This window comes from Charadrius vociferus, unplaced genomic scaffold, assembly GCF_000708025.1.
Source record: "Charadrius vociferus isolate BGI_N301 unplaced genomic scaffold, ASM70802v2 scaffold373, whole genome shotgun sequence".
Taxonomy (NCBI): domain Eukaryota; kingdom Metazoa; phylum Chordata; class Aves; order Charadriiformes; family Charadriidae; genus Charadrius; species Charadrius vociferus.
In genome coordinates, this window is record NW_009647681.1 from 174,492 (window position 1) to 187,764 (window position 13,273).

General features: G+C 42.8%; 1 protein-coding gene across 1 annotated transcript in view; it reads left to right on the forward strand.

Annotated features, from left to right (window-relative positions):
• The window catches only part of FASN (fatty acid synthase), a 38,051-nt gene extending 26,624 nt beyond the window's left edge, over positions 1-11,427 (forward strand). The window contains exons 31-42 of the mRNA XM_009881261.1: positions 1,854-2,077; positions 2,327-2,528; positions 3,569-3,720; positions 4,192-4,283; positions 4,435-4,586; positions 4,873-5,115; positions 6,822-7,010; positions 7,526-7,753; positions 8,205-8,425; positions 8,995-9,093; positions 9,210-9,461; positions 10,566-11,427. Of these exons, the coding sequence (XP_009879563.1) occupies positions 1,854-2,077; positions 2,327-2,528; positions 3,569-3,720; positions 4,192-4,283; positions 4,435-4,586; positions 4,873-5,115; positions 6,822-7,010; positions 7,526-7,753; positions 8,205-8,425; positions 8,995-9,093; positions 9,210-9,461; positions 10,566-10,703 (2,192 nt within the window). The 3' untranslated portion in view covers positions 10,704-11,427. The remainder of the gene's footprint in view (positions 1-1,853; positions 2,078-2,326; positions 2,529-3,568; positions 3,721-4,191; positions 4,284-4,434; positions 4,587-4,872; positions 5,116-6,821; positions 7,011-7,525; positions 7,754-8,204; positions 8,426-8,994; positions 9,094-9,209; positions 9,462-10,565) is intronic.
• Positions 11,428-13,273: the final 1,846 nt, after the last annotated feature.

The following is a 13,273-nucleotide window of genomic DNA, read 5'->3' on the forward strand; positions in this document are numbered from 1 at the left end:
TGATCATCTAGTCCTGCCTGACCACTTCAGGGCTGACCAAAAATTAAAGCATATTCTTTAAGAGTGTTTTCCAAATGCCTCTCAAATAGGCACGGTGCATCAACCACCTCTCTAGGAAGTCCGTTGCAGTGTTTGACCACCCTTTCGGTAAAGAAATGTTCCCTAATGTCTAGTACGAACCTCCCCTGATGCAGCTTTGAGCCATTCCCATATGTCCTGTCCCTGGATCCTAGGGAGAAGAGATCAGCACCTCCACATCCCCTCCTCAGGAAGCTGTAGAGAGCAATGAGCTTGCTCCACAGCCTCCTTCTCTCCAAACTAGACAAACCCAGAGTCCTCAGCTGCTCCCCATAGGATATGCCTTCCAGCCCTTCATCAGCTTTGCTGTCTTCCTCTGGACCCACTCAAGGACCTTCACATTCTTTTTAAATTTAGGGGCCCCGAACTGCACATAGTCCTCGGAGGTGAGGCTGCACCAACACTGAATACAGCAGGATGATCCCCTCTTGACCAGCTGGTCATCCTGTGTTTGATGCCCCTTGGGATGCAGTTTGCCCTCTTGGTGCCTGGGCACACTGCTGGCTCCTGTTGAGCTGCTGCTGACCAGCACCCCCAGGTCCCTTTCTGCAGGAGTGCTCTCGAGCCACTCCTCTCCCAATGTATACTTGTATCCAGCATTACTTGGTCTCAGGTGTGGAATCTGGCATCTGTTTTTGTTAAATTTCATGTCATTGATTGCCCGGTGTTCCAGTCTATCCAGATCTCTGCAAGGCCTCTTGTCCCTCAAGAGAGTCAACAACACCTCTGAGTTTTAGGTGGCACAGGGGCAAGATTAACCTGACTTCTCTTGGATGGGAAAACACATTTGAATGTTATAATCTGTTAGTGAAAAATTACAATAATGTTCTCCTGTTGTAGAATGATTGCATATGGCAAGTATTGCCAGTCTCCTTTCTTACTCTAATTAAATTTCAAAAGATCCTAGTGTCCTGGTTTCAGCTGGTAAAGAGTTAATTTTCATTCTAGTGATTGTTGTGGAAGGAATGTCAGTAATACATATTGTTTTAGTTGTTGCTAAGTGATGTTTATACTTTCCAAGGACTCTTTTCAGACTTCTATAAAAGCTGAGAAGTATCCTAGACAGAACAATGAAATGACCAATGGAATATTCCATACCATAGATGTCGTGCTCAGTATATAAATGAGGGCTGGCTTTGGGGCAGGAATTCATGATCACTGCTTGGGAAGGTGCCAATTTCACCAAATCACCAGGTGGTGAGAGTGACTTGTGTCATCGTTATTATGGGTTTTTTTCCTTTTCTGTTATGATCCTATTAAACTGCCTTTATCTCAACTCACGATGCTTTTTTTTCCCCCTTTTTCTCGCTCTTCGCCCTACCCTTCTGGGGGGAAAAGTGTGAGAACTGAGTGAGCAGCTGCGTGGTCCTAGCTGCTGGCTGGGGTTAAACCGTGACACCTAGCGTCATGGAAAACATCCTGTGAAGAAGAAAACTTCCGTGGAGATGGACAGGATGTACATGGGATTCTAGCTCCTCTGTGACTAACTCAGCTGTCACTATACACAAAATGTCCTTTTTAATATCAGACTGACCATGTTATAGCTTGTCCTGTTGACTCACAATTTTTGTGAGTCCAGTTTCTGTTAAACTGGTCTGCTTTTAAGAGAACGACGTAATTAATACAGCATTTGGAGAGTATATTTTAGCAACTAATGACTGCTTTACTCCTCAGTCTTATACTGCTGACCTACACAGAAATGTTTCTGAAGCAGAAGATAGACTCTGTCTTGAAATGTCCACAGCATCAGGTGATAACCAAGTTGCTTTTTCTAGGAATGGCTCTCTTCCTCAAGAATGTAGCATTTCATGGGATCCTACTAGATGCAATCTTTGAGGATGGAAACCAAGAGTGGGAAGTAGTATCAGAGTTGTTGGTGAAAGGCATAAAAGATGGTGTAGTAAAGCCCCTGAAGAGTACAGTCTTCAGCAAAGAAGAGGTAGAAGCTGCCTTCAGGTTCATGGCACAAGGAAAACATATTGGCAAAGTTATGATCAAGGTAATGAGATAATGATTTTGATTCTGACACGTGTCATCTTCTGTGGGTGACTTTATTTGGATATTTTGATCCAGTTGAAGTTGTATAACTAGGACAGCAAAAAGTTAGGGTTTTTACTGCTGACATTGTAACGTATGTAACTGTCAAGTCTGTCACTCTGATTCTACAAGATTAACTCCCATCATCTGGAGGATGCGTTTCTTAATCTGATCTTAACTACTTTTTTTTTTTTGTCTTTGTGGGGGAAAGGTCAAAGAAGAGGAAAAGGAACATCTTTTAAGAAGGTCTGAGCCAGTTAAAATCTCTGCCATATCCCGAACCTGCTGTCCACCTACCAAGTCTTACATCATCACAGGGGGGCTAGGAGGATTTGGGCTTGAGTTGGCACAGTGGCTAGTTGAGAGAGGAGCACAGAAGCTTATACTGACATCTCGTTCTGGCATACGAACTGGTAAGCAAAAACTGTAAAGGAATAGGGAACATGACTGCCTTTCAACAGCCCTTAATTTGTAGTTTCTCTTAATTTTTGAGTGTCCTACTAGCAAATAATCATGTCTTGATCCCTTTTCTTTCCTCTTGTGTATTTGTTCTCTCACTTCAAACAAGCTGGTGTCCTCTTTATTCTAAAGGAGGAAGTATCTTTTAACTAGACCTCTTTTCCAACTATGTCTTTTTTTTTTGTTGTTGTTCCTAATTCTATCAACCCATTTTATGTCTTACTCAGGATTTTTAATGCAGCTTTACTTTTACCCCCTCCTACAAAGGCTGCATCCAGCCACCTCGCTGACTTGCCCAATGGCTGTAGCATGGTGGATCACATGCCACAAGGAAAGGCCTCTAAACTCCTTGCTAAAGATACTCTGTCCTTCAAGCTATATGTGGAGATGCTTGCTCTTGCTCCTTCAGATAGCTCATCTTTACAGTTGAGCCCTGCTATCTGATAATATCAGTAAGCATTTTTACTCAATTTTAAGCCATTAGTTTGATTACAGATGTGGCATTGAGATTTCGTACAAGTGGTAGTCTTCAGTGTTTCCTCATACAAATTCAGCCATAACAAAACTCTCTCTCTCTATAGATTTCTTCTTTCTATTGGCAAGTTTGCAATTGTACCACTTGTGCAAACACATAGATGAAATACTTCTCAAGTTCTGGTTGTGCTACTATAATCTGTTGCCTTGCTCTAATCCAGCCATTCTTTCCTGTCTCAGTACCCAAATTCGTGTTAATTTCCCTTCACTGTTGTACTCTTTCTTCACGCTGCCCCTTTATGTTCTCCCAACTCTGTTGTGCACTTTGATCTATTTAGAATATTTCAGAAATTCAAGTGATTTCTATTTACTATACAACAGGAAAATTAGGAAAAAATTGAAGCTGAATCAGTCCCTATTCAGTCCTTATCTCATCAGAAAAGCATAAGGAGCAGGTTAACCAAAGCCTTACGGTTTGAATGCTTCATCCCAGGCACTGTTCACCTTTATTTTTTTGTAGGCTACCAGGCTAAACGTGTTAGAGAGTGGAAGGCGCTGGGAATCCAAGTGTTGGTATCTACCAGTGATATTGGAACACTAGAAGGCACACAGCTATTGATAGAAGAAGCTTTGCAGCTTGGCCCAGTTGGAGGCATCTTTAACTTGGCTGTGGTAAGTGACAAACATGCTTAGGACTTGTAAGAGACAGCAGCCATTCAAGTGGCTTTTTTACTGAGGGCAGTCAGTTTTAGATTGCCTTTCTGTGTTTCGAAGGACACTTTGCTTTGGCCTTACCTGTTGACTAAAGCCTTATGGGTCTGGTCCCTTGACCTGGGAAGCAACAGAATTTGGCCAGTGAGCTCAGTTCTGGGGTAAGATGAATGTTGCCCAAGACCCCTGGGGACAAGAAAAGTCCTATACAGAACTTGCCAGTTGAAGGCTGCAGTGGCAGTACTGAAAAAAAGCTGACTTACCAAAAGCCATATGGTCCTTGTCATATTTCAGGACATTCGGGATGTGTCTGTACTGTAAAGTTACAAAAATGCATTGTGTACTGGTATCCTTTCATATCTCAAACCATGGGGCAGCTTTAAATAAAGAAACTGTTTTTTTTTCTCTTTCCCCTCCCCTCCCCCCGCCCAGGTCCTTAGAGATGGCATGATTGAAAATCAGACCCCAGAATTATTCTGGGAGGTCAACAAGCCTAAGTATTCAGGCACCCTTCATTTGGATTGGTAAGTGTCTGTAGAAGGAACAAATATGAACCGCTTTTGTGGTCACAAAGTTGATCAAACTTAATCGTGTCAGTCTCGTACAGGCCTTCCACAGTAACATGTAGTTAGCAGGTTTTTCTGATGAGGTTTCTCTCTTCTGCTCTGCTCCAAGGGTGACTCGTAAGAAGTGTCCAGACCTGGACTATTTTGTTGTGTTCTCCTCTGTAAGCTGTGGAAGAGGAAATGCTGGGCAAAGTAATTATGGCTTTGCCAATTCTACCATGGAGCGCATCTGTGAGCAGCGACATCATGATGGACTGCCAGGTAAGATGACTTTACTCATTGCACAGAATAATCTATCGCACCAAACATCCAGAGGGGAACCAGCTCAACAGAAACTTGCGCACTTGTCTGGAACGATAATGAATGCTGAAGGCTGTTTCCTCTCCCAGCTGTTACCCTGAGTCATTCAAATGTGAATGAACACTGACTACTTAACAGTACAAAGGAGATGCAGGCCTTTGCTTATCTGTTTTCAAACTCCCTTTTGTTGCTGCCATGTGCTTTAGTTAGTTTTCTAGTGTGCTCTGTCTTCTGATTTCTCCTCCAGGCCTGGCAATCCAATGGGGAGCCATCGGTGATGTGGGTATCCTTCTGAAGACCATGGGAAACAAAGATGTTGTGGTTGGGGGAACCATTCCCCAGCAAATAGGCTCATGCCTGGAGGTGCTTGATGTCTTCCTGAATCAACCTCATCCTGTCATGTCCAGTTTTGTGCTAGCAGAGAAGGTTTCTGTGAAAACTGAAGGAGGCAGTCAACGGGATCTTGTAGAAGCTGTTGCTCACATCCTGGGTAAGTGCTCTCAGACAAGCACTGCTGGGCAGTGTCTGCCACCTCAGTGCTTTTGGAAAGCAGTGGTGCTGCTGTAGGTGCTCTGTTCAGCATCTCCTGATTCTTGTGGTGGTGGGGGTGGTGTTGTGGGACTATTTGTTTATTTTTTTTCCTTTACACGGCTCCTTCTCTCCAATAATCAATTTGTTTCTTCAGTATGGGCTTTTCTCCCTTAGTGTGTTCACATACACATGCACACATACTTCAGCTTTTTGGGTTTTGTTTAGAGTGAACTGGTGCCTTTCTCCAAATGGAGTATTAATGGAATTAGAAGGGACCTTTAAGATCACTGAGGTCAACTATTAGACTAACACTGCCAAAACCACCACTAAACCATGTCCCTCAGCATCCCATGTCTACCCGTCTTTTAAATACCTGCAGGGAGGGCAATTCCACCACTTCCCTGTTCCAGTGTTTGATAACCCTTTCTGTGAAGAAGTTTTTCGTAATATCCATGCTAAACCTCCTGTGGTGCAGCTTGAGGCTGTTTCCTCTTGTCCTAATAGGACAACAGGAACAGCTCCCAAGAGCAAAATTCTGGGACAGCACATAGTAGGGCAAATACATGACTAACTTTCTGGGTGCTATTCCAGCTCTCAAACATTCACCTTGGGATGTCCCCATGCCACAAAAAGTAGCTCTTATGTACTTGGTGACTAACTGATAGTGTGTTCTCTTATCAGCTCTGTCTGTCATCCCATGTGAACATCTAGTAACTGTAGCTTAACTATGCATTACAAGAAGTGCCGTGTCCTCCTGTGTTTTGAAACTACCTCCTTTTACCATTACATTCCCTGTTCTTGTTTGAAAGTTGCCTCTTTTGTAGGCTGAAGTGTGTACTGATCCTTTGTTTTCTACCAAAAGAGGTACTGATAAAATTAAAGACAGTCTCCTGAGTTAAGGAATTGTGTACAGTAACTGACAGCAAATCTGACCTCGGAGAACAGACGTGGCATTTAGAAGTCATATAAAGTGTCTGGGAAATTGTATGAGCTGTAGGGTTGGTTTGGAAGGGGAGAGTGTGTGAAGACAAAAAAGGGAGAAGCTAGTAAGAAGCCTAATGGTGGGAAGGGTGGCAACATGGGGCAGCATATGGTGGAGGAAGGGAGGAAGAACGGTAGATGCAAGTGTTGTATGAGAGGTCTCTTAGAGGTAAGGAAAGCATGAGAGACTTGAACAGTGTGAAAACTGAAGGGGAAGAGGTGATGAAGACTAGACAAATCGCTTCCTCCTCCAGTGTGATATACATGAAGTGTTGCAATCAACCATCATTGACACTGATAGCTGTTTAATCTCATGTTTCAGCTGAGGATTAGTTGCGTTATGTCTAGGACTGCAGTTTCAGTTAGAGTCTCCAGTGTGTGAAATTACACTAGCTGACTGTTGTCACTTCAGCTCTAGGCCAAGTTCACAACGTTCACAGCTATTTAGCTGGGACTGATGTATCCCCTGTCATAAAGCTGTGCACATTTAACGTGTACTCTAAAGATTACATTCCCACGTGACCAGATGTGGGTTGTAGAAGGGGTGACCTTTGATCTTGAAAGGTAATTCTCTGTAGCTGCAGTTTATTCAGGGTTTAGGAGAAAGAAGGAAGACTGCTAGAGAGGCCTAGAGCCAAAAAGAAATCATCCTTTTGTTAGTGTGCTGGGGTTGTTTTTTTTCAGGTGTCCGTGATGTAAGCAGTCTGAATGCTGAGAGTTCCTTGGCAGACTTGGGCTTGGATTCCTTGATGGGTGTGGAGGTGCGCCAGACACTGGAGAGAGACTATGACATTGTTATGACCATGAGAGAAATTCGACTCCTTACAATCAACAAACTGCGTGAACTTTCTTCCAAGTCCGGGACAGCAGAGGGTATAGTATCCGCATCGCGGTTGCTACCAGTTACCCGAGTCCAAACAATTAAGTTCCCAATCTGTTGCTTTCATCTCCAGTGACATAAGCCTCTACCAAATCATGAAATAAGGTTATAGCTGAAAGTCTGTCAAGTGATAGACATGTTACTGAAGTGCATTGACCACTGGGTAGGGCCCATCAGTTCTGGGGCAGGGTATAAGAAAGAGCGTGAAAGCTGCTTTCTTGCCTGGCTAGCATCTGCTTGCATGAATACTGTATGTAGGATGCAATCTGAGACCTTTTACCTGTCTGAGGAATGAACGATGTAATGTCATGTTTACTGTAAGGTAAAAGCATACGCAGTTGCTGCAGAGCAACTGACAGTAGAAAATCCCTGTGTCTGTGCCCTGGTGGTTTAGTGAGCCAGTGGGCTAATCCAGAGCAGCCCTGAGATTCTGCTTTAGGACTATGGCTATGTGACCAAGACCGATACTGAACCTAATTGTGTTTGTCTGGTGTGCTTCCCTTCAAAGAGCTGAAGCCATCCCAACTGATGAAGACAGGCCCAGGCGAACCTCCAAAACTGGATTTGAACAACTTGTTGGTAAACCCAGAAGGGCCAACAATCACCCGTCTCAATGACGTTCAGAGCACAGAGCGCCCTCTTTTCCTTGTTCACCCCATTGAAGGATCCATTGCAGTTTTCAACACTCTCGCCTCCAGACTTCATATGCCCTGCTATGGGCTCCAGTGCACAAAAGGTATCTCGGTTCTTCAGCATCTTGATTTTGTAAATGTAACATTCTGAATTTTAGTTGTCTTAGAGAGAGCTTTGTTTCTAGACTCTTAAACATGGAGGATCAAAGCATCAGTACCTATAGCCTGCATAGGGTTGTGCCAAACGTCCCCAGGTAACAAGGGAAGTACTAGGTTAGATTGAAGAGCTTATGTATGGGGAAATGGAATAATTGGATGTTGATTGAGTCCCTGCATGCAGGAGAAAAACAAGGCATGGTGTTTTACCTGTCTTTGGAAAGCAGGAACATTACTATTCCTTGTCCAAAATAGAAGTTGCAAACCATAATTTAGAAACTTACTTTCAAAATAACCTGGATGTTTCCAACAAGTTTGTTTCTGAGCTCATGAAAATGTAATTGTCTCTGCGAGTGTCTTTTCACCAGAGTCTGTTTCTAACTTGGTTCCATGTTCTAGCTGCTCCCTTGGACAGCATACAGAGCCTGGCAGCCTATTACATTGACTGTATGAAGCAGATACAGCCCGAAGGACCTTACCGCATTGCTGGATATTCCTTTGGTGCCTGTGTAGCCTTTGAAATGTGCTCCCAACTGCAAGCACAACAAAATGCTTCCCACGCACTCAACAGTCTATTCCTCTTTGATGGGTCTCATTCCTTTGTGGCAGCATACACTCAGGTAAGAGATACAAAGGAAATCTTCTGTCTGGGGACCATCCTGTGTCATCAGGGCCCATGTTCTTGGAGCTTACTCTTCTAGATATGAGCCATCTGAAAAGCTGACGGACTTTTCTTGACAGGGGAGCTGGGAGGCAGCTGTAGACAGCGGATGTTTAGGGATGGTGGAAGTATATGGGGGGTGGTCTTCATTAACTGGAGAGAGATGGAACACAAATATCGCTGTTGCTCTTGCTATGGTAAATCATGATATTAGTATGTCTTCTGGAAGATCCTGGAGCCTGCAAGATAAGATTCTTGTGTAGGGGTGCTAGGAAACCTCGCTTAAGCCTTGTTTTCCATTTTCATTGTGCTTTCTAGAGGATGCTAGGCTCTTGGAAATTGCCACCTGTGGATGTACTTTCTAATCGGTCCTCAAGGGATCTGCCCCTCCACCCCGAGCTTCAGTCTATCTTCCCCCCCCTTCCTTTTCCCAGTTCAAAGCCCTTCGTTTTGTAATTGGTTTTTATCTAACATTCAAGATCAGGCACATCCCTCTCATGTTTGCATTTTATTCTTCTCTTTTTCCAGAGCTACAGAGCCAAGCTGACCCAAGGAAATGAGGCTGCATTGGAGACTGAAGCACTGTGTGCCTTTGTTCAGCAGTTTACAGGCATTGAATACAATAAGGTAATGTTTCTCTTTTTTAGTATCTCTTTATATTGCACAGGAGGGGTGTGGATTTTTAATGGAGACGGATTCTCAGATATTGAGACTAATGGCGAAAAAATGTTAATATTTTCCAGCTGCTGGAGCTTCTTCTGCCCCTGAAAGATCTGGAGGCTCGTGTGAATGCTGCTGCAGACCTGATAACTCAGATTCATACAAACATCAATCGTGAAGCACTCAGCTTTGCCGCTGCTTCCTTTTACCATAAACTGAAGGCTGCTGACAAGTATATACCAGAGTCCAAGTATCATGGGAATGTGACACTGATGCGGGCAAAGTCTCACAATGAATATGAAGAAGGTCTGGGTGGAGACTACAGACTCTCAGAGGTCAGTCTGAGGCCCACTGGTGACTGTTGAGGTTCTCCTGATATTTGGGGGAGCAAAATTAAAGCTTACTGAGAGAAAAGGGATGAAACCAACCTGAAAGCAATGACTTATTCTGCAGCTATCATGCACTAACAAGAATTAAAAGTCCCCCAAAGCAAATAGTTGATTGGTTCCAGGCATTTTCTCAGGGAAGTGAGGGCCAGGAGAAGGTCTAGCCTCTATATTGGATAAGTAAGTGTTTTCTGTAGCTAATTCTTGCAGCTCTTTAGATAGACTTTAGATAATAAATATGTTAAAAGAGAGTAACTTGATAGAAGTAACTTTCAGTCTACTTCTTTCACTGTAGGCCCCTAAAGTTTGTCCACTGCATGAGGGCAGACTTTTGAAGAGCAAGTGTCAGCCTGCTGACAATAGAGGCAGCTTTTTCTTAGTTACCTTTTGTAGACCACTTAGAAGTTAGTATGTGGGTTTCTTGTGGGCCAAAAAATCCTTAGATTTTTGGCCTGTAGTCCACATAAGGTCACTGTTCTTTAGCGCTTGTTCACGTAAAAGGGTCGTGTCTTACATTGTGGTACAAATACCAGGGAAAAGGAAATTATTTTCAGAATTACCTTCCTGTTTCTGGCATCTCCTATCCCTTCAGACTTCTAACTTACCTTGGATTCAATAATGAATGCAACTTTTATGTTATTAAAGTTACATAATGAACTTAAAGGAGGATTCATGGTGGTGGGAGAAGGATTAGGTGAACAGGAGGGTTATTTGGTTTTCTTAAGGGCTTGGAAGTAGCTACTTTATCAGTCATTCTTTGATATTGTAGGTAAATTATTCTGTTAGTATTGGGTTGGTTGGCTTCTTGTCTAGCTTATATTTGAGTGGATCACCTGCCAAGCTGCCAAATTATCATGCTTTAAAACAGTTTCCAATCAATGCCCTGCAGCTGATCTATGAAAATGTGTCAGAGTAAAACTGGTGCTGTTTTCAACTGAGTTTGATGGAGTGGTGTAACCTATGAGTAACTTAGACTGACAAACCCAAAACAGCTACATGACCAGCTGGCTGTCAATTGTGAATGTAAAGTTTTTCTTTTTCCTATCTGTGCAGGTATGCGATGGGAAAGTATCTGTCCATATTATTGAAGGGGATCACCGCACCTTATTGGAGGGAGATGGTGTTGAATCAATTATTGGGATCATCCACAGCTCACTGGCAGAGCCACGTGTCAGTGTCAGAGAGGGTTAATTTCTGCTTACTTACTGTCAATGGTGAAGAAAATGCCAACAACATTCCTTGTTATGACAGACCCCAAGGAACTCTTCCTGTTCAACATCTCATCTGCTCTGCTGCCAGAACTTGGGAAGTCCAGCTGAACTTGATTGGTCTCTTTCTTGCTCATCTTTTCCTTTCCCAACTTTTATGGGTTCTCTCTCTTCCTTCCTTTCCTATGCTTTGTTTTCCCTTAGTATCCCTGTCCATGTTACTCTAGTTACGTGACTCTGTCACTGTGCACAGCTATGAGGGTTCCCCACCAACAGTTGCTTCCTACACCCTTGGCAGTATGAAAAACAAATTTAGGAGTAGATTTCTTGTTCTCTATATTGTTTTGTCTTAACAGTATTCCAAAGGGTATGTGATAACACTTGTTGACCAAGCCCAGTGAGCAGGGAGGGGAGCTGCAGCTGATTTCGGAGATACCTGTTGTCTGTGAAGAATCTGTCTGTAGTTAGGTCAGAAAGAGGATTCCATTGAGGCTTTTGTAACTATATTTTTTTAATTTGATATATTCTAAGTATTTATTGTGTCAAACCAGAGACGACTTACTTGGTTTTAATTTATCGTGGGTTATAGGAGAAAAGAAACATCCCTTTTTGGAGGGGAAGGTTTATTCTACAAGGGGAAGTTGCCCATTTCTTAAACCAAAGTGCATCTTTGGAAGAGTCTGGTTTCTTTTGGTTGTTTTGTTGTTTTTTTTTTTCCTTTTCCTCTTTCTCCCACTGCCCTGCCCTGTTCAGAAAAGCAAAGGTAGGAGGGAGGGTTCTTGCCATCATCTACTCCTTTGAGGAGAGGGGGGGTGTGGGGGAATGGCTTGACAGATGCCACTGTGTATTGAACAGCCTTAATTTGGGCATGATAAAAACAGGCAAAGCTGTCCCTAGGCAGGTACTTGTTTATATTTGTGCAAGGTTCTGTGCTCTGCTGTATCAGAGCCTTTGTAAAGCATTAAGACCTATTGCTTTACCTTATTCCCTCCCACCTCCAGTCTCACCACCCACCCAGATGTTTGGAACAGGGTGGGAAACAGAATTCTGCAACAGTAACTGAACAAATCCTCCTACCCTTGCTCTCCCATAGCCAAAGCTCAGGCAAAACATACAAGCATCTGCCCAAAGCCCCTGTTTTATTTAGCCCAGGGCTTGCTTAAGCCTTGTGTAGTCATTTTCCTCTCAGTAATGAGACTGGAGATACCACATAAGTTAGCTAAGTAATCAGTTTGGTAAGATATAGTACCTTTTTAAAGGAAACTTCCATAAAATTTAATTAAAAATTTCTTGCCTTTGCTATGCTGGATCTGTCCTTTCCAAAATCAGTAAATCCTTGCTACACTTATGATACAGAGGAGGTTTGGATAGCAAAACACCAAATAGGAGGAGCTATTGTGCCTCTCAGAACTGCTGTAAAACCCCAGTTCTCTCCATCTTCATCCCCCAGTGAAGTATCCTGTTTAGTACAGGAGCATTCCAGTGACAGGAATGGGCTCTTCACTAGAGGTTCTGGCCTCGTGTCTTTTGCTTATACCACCCTCTGTTGATAGTGGCTGGGTTAACTGGTTTTAGTTTTATAACATATTTCTTTTGTGAAATCTGAAATAAAACCAACATAATGTCACTTAAAGCATCTCCAAATTAAGTCTTGTTCTTTTTTCTTTTTTTTTTTATACTTTTTGGTCTGAAGAGTGTCTTTTTGGCTTTCCTAGTATTAAAGAGAATTGATCAGCGGTTTGTGGGGGGTTTTTTTGTGTTTTTTTTGTCTTATTCTCTACCACCATTTCATAATCCTGTGTTTCATCTGGAATCTCTCATTTCTTGGTATAAAGCAAAAACTGCTGCTGGCATATTGGAGTTGGAGTCTGTAGAAATAATAACAATAATAAAGAACACTTATTCTAGAGCATGGCTTCCTGTTGCCATGATTTTGGTACTTGGAATACAACCAAACCACACACCCCCAAGACTGACATGGAAACTCTTCAAATTCTAATTCTGGCTCCCTTGTTGCTGTTTTGGACAAGCCATTAATGCTACTGCCTCACTTTCCCTGTCTGTAAAATGGGACTAATAGCATCTACCTCAAGGTCCTTGAGAGTGTTAGGCAATGGATATAAATGCTATTAAGTTGTTAGGTATGATGACTGGGTGTTAGGTGGTAACAGAAAGAGGGAGACGGGCAGTGTGTAAGGGTGAGGTGCCTTGCAGCTGCAAAGAATCTAATACTGAAGAGTGGCTATGTAAACTGGGAATATGTGCATACTGTGGGACTTCATTATATCTATTGCATACTATCCATGCACATCCTAGCATAGCATACTACATGATCCAAATGTGGACTGGTTGGTTGGTTTTGTTTTAATTTAACTACTGGCAGTTGTAGCGAGCCTGAAAAAAGAGTTGAAAGAATCCTACTTGCCTGGGTTGTATTGAAAATCCTAGAAGAAAAAGGAAGGAGTGATTAAACTTTAAGCAAACAGGTACAATAGTTCTGTGCTAAAGTTTTTCACATGCCTGAATGGGCTATGTGGAGGGAGCAAGGACTAA